At 41.6% G+C, this 19,797-nt stretch overlaps 1 protein-coding gene across 2 annotated transcripts in view; it reads left to right on the forward strand.

The window, feature by feature from the left end:
* The first annotated feature begins 2,290 nt into the window (after positions 1–2,290).
* The window catches only part of LOC124113802 (equilibrative nucleobase transporter 1-like), a 36,589-nt gene continuing 19,082 nt past the window's right edge, over positions 2,291–19,797 (forward strand). Inside the window, exons 1-4 of one of the 2 annotated variants that reach the window (XM_048381363.1) lie at positions 2,291–2,411; positions 8,659–8,802; positions 16,020–16,250; positions 17,721–17,928. In XM_048381363.1, coding sequence (XP_048237320.1) covers positions 8,733–8,802; positions 16,020–16,250; positions 17,721–17,928 — 509 coding nt within the window. In that variant the 5' untranslated portion in view covers positions 2,291–2,411; positions 8,659–8,732. Of the gene's footprint in view, positions 2,412–6,024; positions 6,779–8,658; positions 8,803–16,019; positions 16,251–17,720; positions 17,929–19,797 lie in introns of those variants that run through there. The other variant, XM_046474325.2, reaches the window with a different exon arrangement.

Consider the following 19,797-nt stretch of genomic DNA (forward strand, 5'->3'; position numbering starts at 1 on the left):
TGTGTGTCTGGTTGCGATGCAAGCAACACATCTTCGTCTCATGGAATGGACCAGGCGTCGCACAAAGTCCTGTGGGATATCTGTCCATATCTGCTGGAGCATGTTTCGAAGTTCCTGGAGTGTCTGTGGAACACGTGGTTGACGTCGAAGGCGCCGATCAATCTCATTCCACAAGTGCTCGATTGGTGAGAGATCAGGGGAGCGAGCCGGCCAGGGGATGACATTCACGTTGTTTTGTTGAAGAGAATCCTGAACAAGTCGAGCAATATGAGGCCGGGCGTTGTCATGTTGAAAGGTAATGCCTGGGCCATGACGACGCAAAAACGGAAGAACAACAGGGCCGATGATGTCGTCGTGGTAGCGCTGTCCATTGAGATTTCCCTCTACCACTATCAAACGGGTCCTCTGTCTTGCTGTAATCCCACCCCATGCCATAACGCTGCCGCCCCCGAACCGATCTTCTTCCATGACACAATGATTGACGAAACGTTCACCTCGACGTCGGTACACTTGAATCCGTCCATCGCTGTGGCTGAGGTGAAAACGAGATTCGTCAGTGAATAGAACTTGTCCCCACTGCATGGCCGTCCAGCGTAGACGCTGTCTGCACCACTGTAGACGTGCTTGACGGTGGTTTCCTGTCAAAACGGGACGTCTGGCGTGTCTTCTGGCGACAATCCCTGCAAATCTGAGGAGTCGACGTACTGTTTGTGAAGATATTCGTCGAAGGCCAGGGATGCTTCTTGCATTCACTGTTGCTGGCTGGAATCGATTTCGTAAGTGTGTTGTTCGAATCCAGTTGTCTTGTCGATTATTGGTTACGCGTGGCCTGTAACTCCGAGGATGGTCTCTGGCTGCATTCGTCTGTTGCCAACGTTGCCATAAACACCAAATGTCTGTGGACGTTAAATTGTCTTGCAATATCACGTTGACTCGATCCTGCTTCAAGTCGCGGCATGCGACTTCCAAAACACACACACACACACACACACACACACACACACACACACACACACGAAGATCCGGGTTAGAATAGGTCTTCAGCCACCCATGCTTTTTCATTAGAGGCGACTAACGGGATCAGGTCAAGCTCGCTGACTTGGTTGATGAATGTCATCGCATCTCAATTGCGTGGATCGATGCTCATGATGGGATTCACTGGATTGTCTGGTCCAGACTGGATATAGCTGTCATATAGCCGTCATATAGCTGGAATATTGCGGAGTGCGGCGTTAGTAAACAAGCGAACAAAGCATACTATCAGACAGATTACAACTAAAAAAGCTTCCTTTCCAGAATAAATGCATTTACACCGATACTACTTATTAATTAAAAACAAATATCTGTCAAAACATTTGTGTATTTTTATTTTCATTTTGTTTAATTCTCGCGATAGTTAACCACGGTTTACTTAACCATACAAGAATTACTAGTCTTGCCGAATAAACAATAACAATTAGAGACACGTCTGAAGAGAGCTCGCATTTGATCTTCAACGCGACAGTTTTGACCTTTCGGCCAACCTCGCCCCTTTCGTGTTCAGAGTACAGTTATGACCTGATAGCTGGTCAGCGAGTGGTGCACTTCATACGATTGTGTGCTGCACGTGCGTTTCGTTAAGGTTCGTTGCTGTGTTTTGTAGGATACTGTTAGCACGTTTAGCACACGTAATATAGGAATCTAGGACAAATGTTTGTAAACAACCATGGGCAAATGAGCCAATTTCTCAAGAGTCTCAACGAAGATGCTGTTCACAACAGAAGCTATACGACTGGCTAAGCAGTGAGCACTACAATCATCAAGTCGAAAAGAAAGGAGTGAGTGAGTATGTTTTTTTCACCGCTTTTAGCAATATTCCAGCAATATCACGCCGGGGGACACCATAAATGGGCTTCACACAGTGTACCCATGCTGGGAATTGAACCCGGGTCTTCGGCGTGACGAGCGAACACTTTGATCACAAGGCTACCCCCACCGCCCCTAAAAGAAAAGAGGATGAAAGTCCGTCCATGTCGCGTCATGTTTCCAAAGTGATTTATTATTCCCAGGACCCACTCTCATCCGGACATATATCCACTTAACAGCAAATAACTCGTATCACCACACGTTGATACTGCTGGAGATGGATACTTGTTAGTCGTTTAGACAATACTACAAATAATACTAGCTCAAGATAGAAAATGATTTATTGAACTTAGCCGAGTCTACAGAGGATTGGTATGTATATGCTGTGCGGAAGTGTCGTTTTCAAAAGTAAAAGATTATCCGGCAGGACTCTCTCTTATCCGGACGTTTACTCACTTAGCAGCGGATAACTCTCATCAGCTGATGAAGAAAGTTACTGACGTGCCTGCCTCCTGCAGTCGGCTGCTACATATTGAGATAGACTGCATTTAGACATCAATGTACAGGTAAATGGCTATATGTGGGTTGTGGAAATATAAGTATTTGTAAACATTCAAAAGTGTGTGAGTTTTTGGGCTGGGATGAGTCCAAATTTATACCCGTGTATCCACCCCCTTACCCTACCCAGGTACCCGCTGAAGGTCTCAAGAGATGGGTACAAAATTGTACCAATAGCTTTATTTTTGTGAAACTATATGCAAACTATATAATTTCTTGATCATTATAAAAAGGCTTAGTGTTTTCTCAGAGACTTTTCAAACGATGAACTTTTCTGATTAATGTTTTTTTGTGTGTGCATGTTCCAGTTTAGTTTGTGAATTCAAACTGTTTGTTCATTTATGCATGCAGGATACACATGTGTTGTGGTAAACTGGAAAATATTTAACCATGGCCTGCACTGCCATAATATTTGGAGGCTCCAGTAAATTGACAGTCCCTTCTCGGGGGGGGGGGGGGGGGGGGGAAACAAGTTCAAATTTACTACCCGGGTACTTGACCCTCTATTACCAGACCCAACCTGGATACCTGCTGTAGGATCCGGGGTAGAATAGGTCTTCAGCAACCCATGCTTGCTGTAAAAGGTGACTATGCTTGTCGTAAGGGGCGACTAATGAGATCGGGTGGTCAGGCTCACTGACTTGGCTGATCCCAGTTACGTGGATCGATGCTCATGTTGTAAATCACTGGATTGTCTGGTCCAGACTTGATTACTTACAGACCACAGTCATATAGCTGGAATATTGCTGAGTGCGGTGTTAGACAACAAACATTGTCCGATTGGGAAAAGTTTGACGGTAGCCCTTGCAAAATATATTTAGATATACTTTTAAAACGATCTGGTCATGCATACACTGAAGTTGACTGAAGTTTTGTCTTTATTCAAACCTATAAAGGTCAGAAGGAATGGGTGCATAGTCAGAAAGAAATGTGAACTTTAGTGACTTGTAGTGTAACCATAGAGTTCTAAATAATTTTTGTCATAACAAAATATATCAGGTGACAAACCATGGGTCCGGGTAGTCCTGTAGGTTCCTGGGTCCTTCTCAGCACCCACCCGACCCAAGTTACCCATCCCAGTCCTAGTCCCTTCAGATTATATAATATTGAGTAGAGAGTCGGGTCATGATACACAGGTATTAGAGTGCATTTCTCGAGAACATGTGCAGATCCCAGGTAAGAACAAAACACAGTACATCATACAGATGTAACCATTTGTTGCAGTCTGCCTGATTTACTCTGTATGAGGGGGCACGGGTGGCCCAGTTGTCTGAGGCGCTGTGATTTGCTGTGCAGAGTTGCTTCCCTTGGGCACGCCGGAAACCTATGATTGTGGGTTCGAATCCCGGTTTGCCCTGATTATGTTTCTAGGTTTGTGAGCGACATACCCGTGCTCGTGGGTTTCACTGAAGTGGTAAACGTCTGAGACCTGCATCACTTCGGGCATTCCTCCCACATTAAGCTGACACGCCGCGATATAACTGGAATACTGTTAAAAGCGGCGTCAAACCCAACTCACTCACTCACTACTCTGTTTGGTACTAACTGTTTGATTTGCATTCTGGAAGTTGGCAAATAAGTAAGAAAAACTTTATGGATGACAACTTCTGGTTTATTGCACAGATAGCAAGCAATGACAGATCTGAAAGTGCATCATCGTGTTGTTTAATTTATATTTTCGCATGAATTAGTCACGTGAGACCGCCCGCGTGTCTCTTCAAAAGTTGTATTTGAGCATGGTGATTATATGGTTTGTTTTTTAATTTCCTCACAAGAGTCAGTTTTGTTCATCATTTTTGGATAAATATTTCTGTCTTCTAATGAAACTGAGTAAAAGTAAAACGAGATGCAATCATGTGTACGCTATAACAGGGAGTTCCCTTGGGCACGCCAGAAACCTATGATTGTGGGTTCGAATCCCGGTTCGCCCCAATTATGTTTCTAGGTTTGTCAGCACCATACCCATGCTCGTGGGTTTCACCGAAGTGGTAAACGTTTGAGACCTGCATCACTTCCGGCTTTCCTTCCACATTAAGCTGACACGCCGCGATATAACTGGAATACTGTTAAAAGCAACCTTAAACCCAACTCACTCACTATAACAGGGAGGCGGCGATAACTGATTACTTGCCAGTTCTGGTACATGAATAATTTATATACAACCACCGAACCGTAAATTGGTTTGATTAGATTGTAGGCACATTGAGAACATACATTACTGTATTCGACGTAATAAGCGCCCAGGGCGCTCTCAAAATAGGGGGCTTTTATTAGAATATTATTTTGGTGGGGAAAAACAGTTGAAAATATAAATTTCGTGGTTTATGCTGAAGGTCTGAACTGTTTATATACGACAGATATATTTTTCCAGAATTTAATTGCCCATAATTAAGGGTGCATATAACACACGAATGCGTATTATACACGAATAAATAAGTCTTGTGTACATTGATCAATCGGAAAGGATGCTAATTGGGATTGTTCACTTGCCAATATAATAGCAAATATCGCCGTGGGCGCTTATTAGAGCGGGGCGCTTATTTCGTCGAATACGGTATTACTAATTTATAAAAAAAATATTTGTACTTTGCACAAAAGGAAAAAAATATGTTAACTGTAATCCTGCTTGTACCTTAATGTTTGTACACAAAGGCCTGAGGCATAGTACTGAAAAATATTGATTGAGAACAATCATTTTTTGACCGGGACTGAAAATCCATCAGAAGCATTGAATTCTTCATGAACATGTTGCACATCTATTATGAGCAGTGCATGTTCATATAACCGTGAAATGAATTTTTGGATCAAATAATAGGCATATGATTTATTCGCAACACATGGTTGAGCTTAGTGTGGCATACTAAAATAACAGTGTCATTGTTCTGCTCACCTGATCTGAAGGAGCCAATAAAACTGAAAGTTCACATGCTTGTTCTCACCAGTGATGACCTCTTGTTATTTTGGCAGTTTACACTTATCAGAGGGGTACACAAAGTACGTGATCTTGACTACCAGTTTTCGGACTTCCATTTTTGTGGAAGCCTCGGTGGCTGAGTTGGTTAGATCGCTGACTTTGTGTGCTGGCGATCAGGTGCCTCACTCTGGCAGTGTGGGTTTGAATCCTCGGACGGGATTCAACCCAAAAAGTACTGGAATTTGTATTTTACTAAGAAAGTGTAATCCCAAATATAACATTTGTTACATTTGACCACTTTCTAAAAAGCTTGGTGTATTCACAAAATCTTAATTAGTTCAAGAGTTTTGAATCTGTTTTTTAATATGGCAACCGTATTGAAACACCTTTTTTTGCCACTGCCCGGCCTTTTTTGCTCAAAATGTACTGTAATGCTCCTCAATTCTCTCAAAATTAAGGACCCTTGAAGATCCGGGGAAGAATAGGTCTTTAGCAACCCATGCTTGCTGTAAAAGGCGACTATGCTTGTCATAAGAGGCGACTAATGGGATCGGGTGGTCGATCTTGCTGACTTGGTTGATGCATGTCATCATATCCCAATTGCATCGATCGATGCTCATGATGTCAATCACTATTGTTTGGTCCAGACTTGATTATTTACAGACCGCCATCATATAGCTGGAATATTGCTGAGTTCGGCGTTAAACAACAAACAAACAAACAAACAAACAAATAAAACAGCAAACGAAAACTAGCAGACCTTCGACTTCAAATTCTATGATGATAGTAGTTGAGAGAATAATATCCTTTGATTTCTTCTTTGCTTTTGTAAATGAGCAGTGTTGTGTAATCACCATGTCAGCTGTTACTATCCTGAACATTTTCTCGTCATGAGTCGGCAGTGTTTTGATTGTTTCACAAGGTAACCAACAACAAAGACACTGCCAAACAGGTTTGGCAGATTTAATAATTGTTTGATGAACGTATGTAAATAAACACATACCACACTTGACACACGCCGCGATATAACTGGAATAATGTTAAAAGCGGCGTTAAACCCAACTCACCCAACCCACCCACACTTGACACAGTAACCTCCCAAAGTCTTGTGCCAGGATTTAGGTGAGGCTGAATGTTCTGGTAATTGTTACCTGTTTACCTGAGTGGAACAGCCCTACATAAATGACAGAGGACCAAACTATTATTGCCCAACCCAGCTTCAGCTACATGCCCATCCTCATCCAAAAGTTTCAGGAGTCTGCCCAGTGCACAACTTGTCCTTCAGACACAGCAGTCTCCCTGAGACTCTCTGTACACCTTCCTCCTGGGTCACAGGGAGAGCAGCACCAAACTCTATCTGGCTCAGCTTCAAGCTCCTTCTGACTTCTCAATCCCTTGTACCAGTTCTACAAATCTAAAAAGGCTGGCATGCTGATGTGGGAGACTGCGGTTCACATGAAAGTAAGACCAAATCATTTCATTATTCGCAATTCATGCATCTATGAATACTGTGAATCTGGAAAATTGTGCTCCATGAAATTATTGTGAGTGGCTAGCAATAGCCTTAACTGCATCTGGAAAGTTTTGTGGCACCCTGTGATAAGATTAGGTACCACAGATCAATGAGGTCACCCATGTGTGGCATATGGACCTGTGTACAACACACAGGGCACACAGCAAGTTGAGAAACGTTGGTCCCGGGTGAACATGTTTGGCAGTTTGACTACTGAGTCAGTTTCTTGAGTGAGGTGAGAGGTTGATTTATGCCTATATTGCAACAATATTACAAACATGTAAATAACTGTCACAATGCTATTGTGATGATTTATGCCTATATTGCAACAATATTACAAACATGTAAATAACTATCACAGTGCTATTGTGATGATTTATGCCTATATTGCAACAATATTACAAACATGTAAATAACTCACCGTGCTATTGTGATGATTTATGCCTATATTGCAACAATATTACAAACATGTAAATAACTATCACAGTGCTATTGTGATGATTTATGCCTATATTGCAACAATATTACAAACATGTAAATAACTGTCACAGTGCTATTGTGATGATTTATGCCTATATTGCAACAATATTACAAACATGTAAATAACTGTCACAATGCTATTGTGATGATTTATGCCTTTATTGCAACAATATTATAAACATGTAAATAACTGTCACAATGCTATTGTGATGATTTATACCTATATTGCAACAATATTACACACATGTAAATAACTATCTTAATACCATTGTGATGATTTATTCCTTTATTGCAACAATATTACAAACATGTAAATAACTGTCACAGTACTATTGTGATTATTTATGACTATATTGCAACAGTATTACAAACATGTAAATAACTATCTTAATACTATTGTGATGATTTATTCCTTTATTGCAACAATATTACAAACATGTAAATAACTATCTTAATACTATTGTGATGATTTATTCCTTTATTGCAACAATATTACAAACATGTAAATAACTATCTTAATACTATTGTGATGATTTATTCCTTTATTGCAACAATATTACAAACATGTAAATAATTGTCACAATGCTTATTGTGATGATTTATACCTAAATTGCAACAGTATTACAAACATGTTAATAACCATGACAATGCTATTGCAATGATTATACCTACATTGACAAAGTAGACACAATTTATGGAAAATAACTTCCTTAATACTGTAAAGGTGACGTTTCGGTCTAGATCCTTATACCGTTGTCAAGCAAGTCTTCACCCACATCAACAATTATCCACCAAATCTCGTCGACAAAGTCATCTCCTCTGTACTCCATCCCACACACAGATCTGCGACCCCAAAACCCGAATCAGCGCCCTTTCGCATCGCCCTCCCATTCATAGGAAAAGCCTTCTACATCATCAGCCACCTCCTCAAACAGCAAGCCAATACTGACACCCACTTCACCAACTCCACCTCCCTCAATACACTCCTAAGGGCCAATGGCAATATTTTTCAGGCTTGCTTGACAAGGGTATAAGGATCTATAGCGAAACCTCTCCTTTACAGTTGATCGATGCTCATGATGTCAATCACTGGATTGTCTGGTCCAGAGTCGATTATTTTACAGACCGCCGTCATATAGCTGGAATATTGCTGAGTTCGGCGTTAAACAACAAATAAACTAACAAAAACTAACATAGGGCTCTTGATTATGATGCTAGTAATGCTGTCTACCCTATCAGGCGGACATGTGTTGCATATTGATAAAAACATTGTACAATACCTGTTTCCAGTAGGTGATTTATGTTCTTTGTCATGAATAACAAAATTTCCTATTTGCATCTGTTTCAGATAACTTCGACTTAAATCATAAAAGTGACACGGACATGACACCACATTTGTACGTACACTGACCCGAAGTCTGGATGGCGAAAGTCCCTCCTCTCAACATTCTTGTCGTGGTATGGGGCTTCTTAGAAATCTTACTATTTGGAGGTATGGTCTTTTTGTTTTGTGTTAAAAGTCATCATGTATTGTGTGTGAGTCTGTGCTAGTGTCGGGGGCACAGGTGGCCCAGTCGTCTAAGAGTTCAAATCCCGGTTCACCCCGATTATGTTTCTAGGTTTGTCAGCACCATACCCGTGCTCGTGGGTTTCACCGAAGTGGTAAACGTCTAAGACCTGCATCACTTCCGGCTTTCCTCCTACATTAAGCTGACACGCCGTGATATAACTGGAATAATGTTAAAAGCAGCGTTAAACCAAACCCAACTCACTCACTGACTGACTGTGTTAGTGTCAAATTTGTACTCGGTGAAGGAAATCATTAGTTGTCTGAATCAAATGATGTGTTGGTATGTCATGGTTTTTTCCTTCCGCAACTGATTTGTTAGGCTGTCAGTGTGCTGGCTGACCCTTAATTCTACTCTATTTACTTTACAGTAAGGGGAGAACAATTGCTGAAATTGGCCAAAAGGTGGCATAAGTCAGATATTGTCCTGTGTGTTGGCCCCAAACAATTGTACAGCTGATATTGTCCTGGGTCTGTTGGTCCAGGGTGGTATACAGCTGATATTGTCCTGGGTCTGTTGGTCCAGGCTGGTATACAGCCAATATTGTCCTGGGTCTGTTGGTCCAGGCTGGTATGCAGCTGATATTGTTATGGGTCTGTTGGCCCAGGCAGGTCTATAGCTGATATTGTCCTGGGTATGTTGGCCCAGGCTTGTGTCCAGCTGATATTGTCCTGGGTCTGTTGGCCCAGACTGGTAGACAGCTCATATTGCCCTGGGTCTGTTGGCCCTTGGTAGGCGTACCGTTGATGACCCAGGCTGGTATGCAGCTGATATTGTCCTGGGACTGTTGGCCCAGGCTCGTAGACAGCTGATATTGCCCTGGGTCTGTTGGCCCAGGCTGGTAGACAGCTCACATAGCCCTGGGTCTATTGGCCCAGGCTGGTAGACAGCTGATATTGTCCTGGGTCTGTTGGCCCAGGCAGGTCTATAGCTGATATTGCCCTGGGTCTGTTGTTCCCACGCAGGCATACAGCTGTTATTGTCCTGGGACTGTTGGCCCAGGCTGGTAGACAGCTGATATTGCCCTGGGTCCGTTGGCCCAGGCTGGTATACAGCTGATATTGCCCTGGGTCTGTTGGCCCAGGCTGGTATACAGCTGATATTGCCCTGGGTCTGTTGGCCCAGGCTGGTATACAGCTGATATTGTCCTGGGTCTGTTGGCCCAGACTGGCATACAGCTGATATTGCCCTGGGTCTGTTGGCCCAGGCTGGTATACAGCTGATATTGCTCTGGGTCTGTTGGCCCAGACTGGCATACAGCTGATATTGCCCTGGGTCTGTTGGCCCAGGCTGGTGTACAGCTGATATTGTCCTGGGTCTGTTGGCCCAGACTGGTGTACAGCTGATATTGTCCTGGGTCTGTTGGCCCAGGCAGGTCTATAGCTGATATTGCCCTGGGTCTGTTGGCCCAGGCTGGTAGACAGCTGATATTGCCCTGGATCGGTTGACCCAGACTGGTATACAGCCAATATTGTCCTTGGTCTGTTGGCCCAGGCTGGTGTCCAGCTGTTAATGATAGTCCTATGTTGCAGTGATCTACTCATAAAGCTAGAATTTAATTCCTTAACCCTAAGTCTTGTTTATGAGTGCTTGAGAGTGCCGAGTTCTTCAGTAACTAGAGGTAGGGGTAGCCTAGTGGTTAAAGTGTTGGCTCGTCATGTCAAAGGCCTGGGTTCGATTCCCATATGGGTACAATGTGTGAAGCCCATTTTCTGGTGTCCCCCTGCCATGATATTGCTGGAATATTGCTAAAAGCACCGTACACCTCACTCGCTCGCTCGCTCACTCACTCACTCACTCACTCACTCACTCACTCACTCACTCACTCAAAAGTCTAAAGACAATTTGTTTAAGAGAAAATAATCGCATGATTTATAATGATGTGAGATTACAATAGGTACTGGTTAATTATGTCAGACTGAGGACACAACCTATGCATACAGGCAATTTATTTTGTTGTCTGTCTGTCTGATGGGGTATGAAATGTCACACCTGATACAAATTGATTGGCATATATCATTAATTTTGTTTTTGTCTTGAAAAAAGAGCAAACAGTTTTTACATCTTTCTTTTCAGAAATAGATGGGACAATGTCGGCTCTTTGTCGAGCTCCACATAACTGTATATTTATGTAATATGCACAAATATAAGACACCGACACGATAAATCGCAAAGAACAATGAAGAACGAAGCATGGTTTATTTCATGATAAAACATTGTTCTATCATGACGTCATTTCTGGAGATATGAATATGTCCTCGCAACTTGATGATGTCATATATTGGACGAAGATATTTTAGAGAGGGAAGTGTCCAGTGAGTGGTTCCCCATAGAGTTAGCTGGGGTACGGAGATAAACGCAGTGGCCGAACAATCGCATCCAAATATGGGAGAGATATGACAATCGGTATAATATAGGTGTGATATATGGTACGATGGTATGTATGGTATGTTATGATATGATAATGGTATATGAAATAATACTATATAGTATGATCTTATAATAATGATACAATATGATATGATGTTATAGAATATGTTGTATAATATAACTAGTTGTGATATGGTAAAATAGAAATTATGAAATTACAGGGTATGGTATTGTACTGTATGTGTGAAATTATGTGACTGTGTTGAGATGTGATGTGGAATGACGTGAGGTGATTTGGTGAGATATGTACTGGTAGACAGCTCATATAGCCCTGGGTCTGTTGGCCCAGGCTGGTGTCCAGCTGATATTGTCCTGGGTCTGTTGGCCCAGGCAGGTCTATAGCTGATATTGCCCTGGGTCTGTTGTTCCCACGCAGGCATACAGCTGTTATGGTATTGTACTGTATGTGTGAAATTATGTGACTGTGTTGAGATGTGATGTGGAATGACGTGAGGTGATTTGGTGAGATATGGCTGGTAGACAGCTCATATAGCCCTGGGTCTGTTGGCCCAGGCTGGTGATGTGGAATGACGTGAGGTGATTTGGTGAGATATGTACATAAATTGTATAAAATTGTATATTCTTCAAATTGTACTATAGGCCTGTGGCCTCTTCAGTACGTGAAATAAAGATTGATTGATTGACAATCGGTATTAAGAGAAAGGACACAGATTATCAGTGTGAAGATTGTGAGATTTTGCAGGAAATACCAAACTTAACCCGCCTGTTTGTAAAATGGACTTGTCCGACATTGTGGTCGGATTCAATTCAGGCAGTCATCATTATTATAATTGGGGTAAACATTTTTAAAGCTTGTACATTTTTTAAACATCCCTACAGGGAATCGCGCCCCTCATGGTTTATTCTCCCTGAATTCTTTTATTGTACTATGAACAACAACCACTCATCATTTATTTGTTAAATATATCACAATGATAAATGACTGTTCATCTGCTTGCATACCAATAGGCAGGAAAAGTTCAAAACCCACCAGTGTAACATGTTGTGCATAATTCATAATGTAGCCTTTTCATCATGTGTGTGTGTGTGTGACAAATTTCTATATATCTACTGACTGAAAGCAGACATCACAAATACATAAACTAATGGATGTTAATAATGAACAAAAGCAATATGTGATTCCTATTGTAACTTCCTACGTGGTATTTTTGTGAGCTTCTGTGACATGTGAAGCTATTCAATGGGGCAAAACAGGGATAGAGGCAAATTAGAAGTCTCCTGAAACAGCAGCTTAAGCAGAATTCATTTTTAAAAAGGATGACTGAGGAGAGGTATTTAGAAGTGAGGCATTTACTAAGTAAGGATAAAATATATGGATGAACAACTTTTTTATTACAATTAGGAGCGATGTTTCGGTGTAGGTTCCAACACCATTACAGAGTATGGTTGACAAGTCTATGTACAGGATAGGAGGCAGTGTTTACACAGTTGAGTAGGTTTAAGATACAGTTACACTGCTGGAGTGGAGACGCCTGTTATGTACACAGAAGGGTAAAACATATTCAGACTTGTCAACCCCTCATCATGACAATGTGGGAGATTTGGCTTCAAAATGAGGGAGATTTGCCTCCAAAGGGAGAGATTTTTAGAATAGTCAACATAAGATAATTTTCTACTTTTATTTCAGTGGAATAAATATCATATGGATTCATTGATTATTGTATTGGTGTAAAACATCATGGACTTGTGTAAGCATGTCAAGTTGAGATCAAACAAGGTTTGGACTACCTGTGGGATGTGATTCTGACCATGCAAGACCATGCATCCTTGGTGGGATCCCACCCAAATTTCCCACCCAATTATCCCACTGGGATCCCAACCAAATTTCCCACTGGGATCCCAGCCGGATCCCAACAAAATTTGCCATTGGGATCCCGACCAAATTTCCCACCGGGATCCCACAGAAATTTTCTCTAGGGCTGTTACGTACACAGAAGGGTAAAACATATTGCAGCCTTGTCAACCCCTCATCATGACAATGTGGGAGATTTTTCAAAATGGGGGAGATTTGCCTCCAAAGGGGGAGATTTTTTAAATAGTCAAATTAAGATAATTTCCAACCGTTATTTTCATTAATGTTCTTAAGAAAACCAAATATTTTAAAACAATAAATAATTATAGTTTCTTATACGTACAACTTGCTTAATTTCCGTTTGCATTTTCGCCTCCAAGAATAAACCTAGCACATTCTACCCATATCACCTTCGTTCAAAGATCATCTCAGATAAACGCAAACAGATATTGAAATTTAACAATCGGTAGCTTGACAAGTTGACGACGTGTTCAATCCGACCAAGTGTCAGGCTTCGTTCTTTGTTTTTACTCACGGGAGGGGCAGTTGGGTAGCCTAGTGGTTAAAGCATTCGCTCGTCATGCCGAAGACCCAGGTTCTGTTCCCGACATGGGTACAATGTGTGAAGTCCATTTCTGGTGTCCCCTGCTGTGATATTGCTGGAATATTGCTATAAAGTGGTGTAAAACCATACTCACTCACTCACTTACACACGGGACAATGGAGGCGAATTTTGAAAAAATGAAGAATTCTGTTTGGCTGGTGAAATAGTCCATCATGCGGGAGACTGGGCGATTGCTTGAGTCTCCCGCAAAATGAGGAAGGGTTGACAGGTTTGATATTGGCCGGTGAAGCCTGTAATATATACAAAAGGGTGAAGCCAGTAATATAAGCAACAAAAGAATTATGACTGATTGGGGTCTTTGATGAGTTAGTGGTATGCTGGTGGTATGTAGTAGCCTTGGTTGATTGATGGTTGTCATGGATATGGTCTGATAGAGCTGATTTACATCATTTTTGGTGACTGAACTTTGATGTTCTTTATTTCGGGTTTTGAGGGGCCTAGATGTTTCGCCAATATAAGCTTGTCCACAATTGCACGGAATGTTGTACACTGCTCCTGATGGTTCCAGCTTGTGGCTAGATGGTGGTTTTCCTGTGGCTTTAATTGTATTCTGAATGCTGTGACTTCTCTTGAAATCTACATCAATGTTGGGACCAGTGAAGATTCCGGATTAGAAAAGTTCTTCAGCAACCCATACTTGCCGTAAAAGGCGACTATGCTTGTCGTAAAAGGTGACTAATGGGATCGGTTGGTCAGGCTCGCTGACCTGGTTGATACATGTCATCGATCCCAATCGCGTGTATTGATGCTCATGATGTCAATCACTGAATTATTTTACAGACCACCGTCATATAGCTTGAATATAGCTGAGTGTGGCGTTAAACCACAAACAAACAAACAGGACAAAAACATCAATGTTGGCCTGTTCCTTTAATAGTCTCTGGATTTTGTGGCTGACTGTTCCGAAGTAGTGGAGGCTGATCACAAATGGTGATTGTCGACGGGGAGATTTCTGAGTTTTCTTGATGATGTTCTGTATTGTCTGTTGTACTAGCTGTTCAGGGTAGTGGTTGTACTGTGTGAGCACTTTGAGGTGGTTAAGTTCAGTGGTAAGATGTTGCTTCGTAGAACAGATGTGGTGAGCTCGTCTTGTAAGGGTTGAGATGATTCCTTTCTTGACTTGAGGTGGATGGTTGGAGACATAGTGATGATATTGATCTGTGTGGTCTGGAGTTTGTTTTTGAGGTCGTTCTGTACAAGTACATCAAGGAAGGGTAGTTGACGATTGGATTCTTCCTCCATGGTGAACTGCATTTGTGGGTTTTGGGAGTTCAGGTGGTCCAGTAGAATTCTGGGGTCATTGTTGGGATGTAGGATAACAAAGGTGTCATCTACTTTGTGGAACAAGCAGAGGGGCGTTATAGGGGATGTTTCTAGGGCTTTTACTTCTAGGTGGGTCATAAATATCTCGGTGATCAAGGGTGATAGAGGGGATCCCATGGGGAGGCCATGGGTTTGCTGCTATCTCTCCAGTGAAGTATGTTGAGCTGATACAGGAGTGTATGAGCCGGATGATGCTGTCAGTTGTTAGTGTCTAGGGATGGGTGGATTTCCTCAATGCGGTTTCTGATGATATTAGTGGCCTCGTCCCGGGGTACATAAGTAAACAGGTCGACAACGTCATAGCTGATTAAGGTGCCTGGTTGGGGGATGTTGTGGATCTTCTTTCATAATTCAGACGAATCTGCCACAAAGGACTTGACAATCTTTCCAAGAGGTGCGAGGAGGCGGGCTAAGTACTGGTCCGTACTGTAGTGGACAGTGTCTCTGGAGCAGACTAGGTCTAGGGGTCTTTATGAATTTTTATGTTTGCCCAGGCATAAGGTGGCTTGGGGTGATGGGTGATGATTTTTCTATGGAGGGTCGGGCCGATTTCAAAATCGGCATTAGTCTGGACTAGAACAAACAGCCACACGCTGAGACTCAGACATGCACGCAACTACGCACGCACTCAACCACGAACACACGAAACCATGCACGCACTCAACCACGAACACACGAAACCATGCACGCATACAACCATGAAACCTTGCACAAAACCATGCATGCAACCACACAATCATGCAGGCATGTTGCTATTTAAATGCAATAACCTCACTTGACTTGTCTTCACCTTTCATCAAACCAGCCTTAGATTCGACAGTGACTTCCGAAAAAAAATTATGATGCTGAAAGAAATCTTGAGTTAGTTTGACAGGATAATGTGATGACAAACTACCCATGTCAGATATCATGTCAAATCATGTCTTTCTTGTCTTTCTTGTCTTACTCAGGTGTGATATTTGGCTGGCACTCAGTGGTGTATGTGTACAAGGATGAAGGCTACTTCGCGGACCGTTGCGACGTCAGCAACATCACTGGTACACAACATATCAGCAACATCTCCAGTACTTATTTTACCAGCAACACCAGTGGTATACATTATGTCAGCAGTGCTGCTACACCCCGCACAGCCTTGGCTAATTCCACCACTACGCCACACAGTCTCTGGAGCAATGCTACAGGTAACAGAGGCCTCATCCTCTTCAGTCAGGGGCAGTTTTTATTATGTATTTAGTGAAGAAAATTGTGTTCATCCCAAAATATTAAATCGAGTGAAATAATGCTTTATGCTGGACTACTTTCAGTCTATTTCAATGACACTGTGGTCTACAGATTATGATCATAAAAATCATGCAAAGAAAATAAATTGATAATAAAAAGAATACATATTTTTTTAACATGTGTATGTCATCTTGTTGACATTTTTGCTCATGGCTTCATGGCTTATGAAGGGCGGTCGGGTAGCCTAGTGGTTAAAGCGTTAGCTCGTCACGCTGAAGACCCGGGTTCGATTCCCGACATGGGTACAATGTGTGAAGCCCATTTCTGGTGTCCCCCGCCGTGATATTGCTGGAATATTGCTAAAAGCGGCGTAAAACCATACTCACTCACTCACTCACTCATGGCTTATGAAAATATTAGGTCACTCAATAAGATAAAAATGTTTGATGAGAAAAGACCAATTTTCTCTTCTCTTGTCATTTAAAACCTGACATGCATTTATTTTCCAGGGTAATCAATAATTTGTGGCTTTGTCTGGTAAAAAATATCTTGTGAATATTAGTTCTATGAATGTTAGTCTTGTCAGACTTTAATGTAGAGTTATCTTTCCTTGTCTTAAGGCTGACCAAGTCGGATTCCCTCCCTGATGATTTCAAAAATGTTTTGTGCACCACAGATATAAGCTGGAAAAATATACTACTCAAAACAAGTAAAAGAACACCCACAGTTAGAAGGCTGTGTCTTCCAACCCACCAGCCATGACAGATTAACTCTAGTCATATGAAATAAATGGGTGTTCTTGATTTTTTTTGGAGTAGTAAACATTTTGTTTTGTTTTGTTTAACGCCGCACTCAGCAATATTCCGGCTATATGAGGGCAGTGTATACATGTAATGAAGTCAACACTATCACTGAAACAGAAAATAAATAAATAAATAATAATAATAATAATAATAATAATAATAATAATAATAATACTAATAATACTACTACTAATACTAATAATACTACTACTAATAATAGGCCATTTATATTGCGCATATTTCCACCCCACACAGGGGCATACTCAAAGCACTTTTATTACCCTAGTCACTGGATCAGTGTGCACTCATCAATCATTCTCAGCTCCCTGGAGAGTATACAACCCAAGCACATTTCGAACAAAGTCACTTGCCCAAGGAGACACCACATGTGTTACATGTGCTTCAGCCCTAGTAACTCTCAGGAGCCAAGCTGCCGAAACGCGGTCACCCATCCAAGAACTCTCCGCGACTGACATTGCTTAACTTCACATGATTTGTGACCTGTGCATAGGACCACGTATCAACAACAAAATTATTTCCATGGTTTCATATTTTCTTTCATTCTTGCTCGGATGTTTGCTTCCTCTCCTGTGTGACTCGGCTGTTGATGTATCGATATATTTATAGCATCCTCCACCAAGGCCCCGGCCACCGAGTTGTCATGTGACGATCAGCTGAAGCTGTCGGCTTCAGGCAAGGGCAAGACCTGCGCCGCCCAGGACGAACAATTCAGCCTCATCTTCTCCCTGTCCACGCTCATCACCGGACTCATGTGTGTTGTCAATGGATACCTGTATGACCGCTTTGGAACTAAATTCTGCAGATATATTTGCATGTAAGCTGATTTAGACACAGAAAGATGGTGTTCCTTTACTAACTACACTAGTAGCTTAACCTTTAGCCTGCTGAACTGCTTTCACACTTCTTACCCCTGCCGGGGCGGTCGGGTAGCCTAGTGGTTTAAGCGTTTGCTCGTCACGCCGAAGACCCGGGTTTGATTCCCGACATGGGTAAAATGTGTGAAGCCCATTTCTGGTGTCCCCCACCGTGATATTGCTGGAATATTGGTACAAGCTGCGTAAAACCATACTCACTCATTCCCACTCACTCTCAAATATTTTGTTTATTTGTACCTGATAAAATACTACAGATTACTATATAAAAATATCCTGATGTTTTCAATCATACCAAGGTTAAGAACAAAGCGAACACAAAATTTGAAAATTTTCTTGAACTTACCTGAATTGCGTTATTGAAGGTGGTTTGCGTTTCATGCTAGGAACGTTTTATTATCGTAACATTTGTGCAAATTTTGGGTTCGACATTAGCTTTGAGAGCTTTAACAGAGCAGATTCAGGAGGCTGATTCCTTGAAAAAGGGTGTGCATATCACTAAGACTAGGTCGGGTAACTCGGGTACTTGGGTCGCATGGGTCCTGAGAAGGACCTAGGTACCAACTGGAGTACCCGGACCCGTGGTTAGTCATTTGATGTATTGTTTAATAACTATAACAATAAAAGGCCAAGGTTTAAGTGCTAGTCCTGTTACTTTTATAGTGATAATGCCTCACCAAGCGAGATGACTCAATCATCTCCATTACAGTCAAGTTAAAAATAGATGCACAACATGGTTAGTCACATGACATTACAGACAGGAAGTTTACAAACAGCAGCAGATACATCATCGGCGATTACGATTGTTCTGATCAATTTTCATTAAAATGTGTATGAGTGAAAAAGTAAGTTTTGAGGTATGTTTTATATCTTACTTCATGTCTCATAATTTGTAACATTACTTCAGCGACAAGTGGCGAACACTTTGATGTCTTCAGTGGGCTATGAAGCGTCTGCCTTGATTACATTATCATGAGTATTAATCACATGGTTACGTTGTGTTTAGGGGCTCGAAAAGAGGTGAGGCTCGAAAATATGTGATGTAGGGATATATGAGTATCTAAATAGTCTTTGCCAGGGCTCCGGTAAAACAATTCTCAATCAGACATTTTGTACCCAACTCTTGAGACCTGCAGTAGGGACAGGTAATAGGGGTCAGGTACCTGGGTACTAAATTGGACTCGTCCAGTCCATCACACTAAACACCGATGTAAGTGGCACATAAGGTTAGTGTTTAACCTGCACCAAAACAATGTATCTGCCAGTGGTTAATCTAGAGACCTTATTTGACCTTTCTTGTCAACATGTTTCACTCATCAAATTTATCAAAGTTGATATTTTTTTATTGATGCAGCAGCGAGTGAAAATGTCAACTTAGCAAAAAATGAAACGACATGGTTAATATTTGAAAATAAAAAGACAAATGTTCTATTTATTATGTATTTTCTTGCATATTTTCTTAATTTTCCTCCCTAAACCACTGGGGCGGTGAGGTGACCTGGTGGTGTAAGCGTTCGCTCGTCCCACCAAAGACCTGGGTTTAATTCCCCACATGGGTACAATGTGTGAAGACAATTCTTGTATCCCCTGCTGTGATATTGCTGGAATATTGTTAAAAGCGCCGTAAAACAATACTCACTCTAAAAAAACTGTTATGTAAGCATTCCCATGACTGAAAAGAAATATCTATGTTCTTTTCTTTAAACAATCACTTCTACACATTCCTCAATGTCAATCAGCGGTAGTATTCACAAATGTGTCAAACATGGAGTAGGGATGATGTGACTTGAGTCATTTGTATACTAACACAT

Source organism: Haliotis rufescens, unplaced genomic scaffold (assembly GCF_023055435.1).
Source record: "Haliotis rufescens isolate VD_foot unplaced genomic scaffold, xgHalRufe1.0.p SCAF_38, whole genome shotgun sequence".
NCBI classification, from domain to species: Eukaryota; Metazoa; Mollusca; class Gastropoda; order Lepetellida; family Haliotidae; genus Haliotis; species Haliotis rufescens.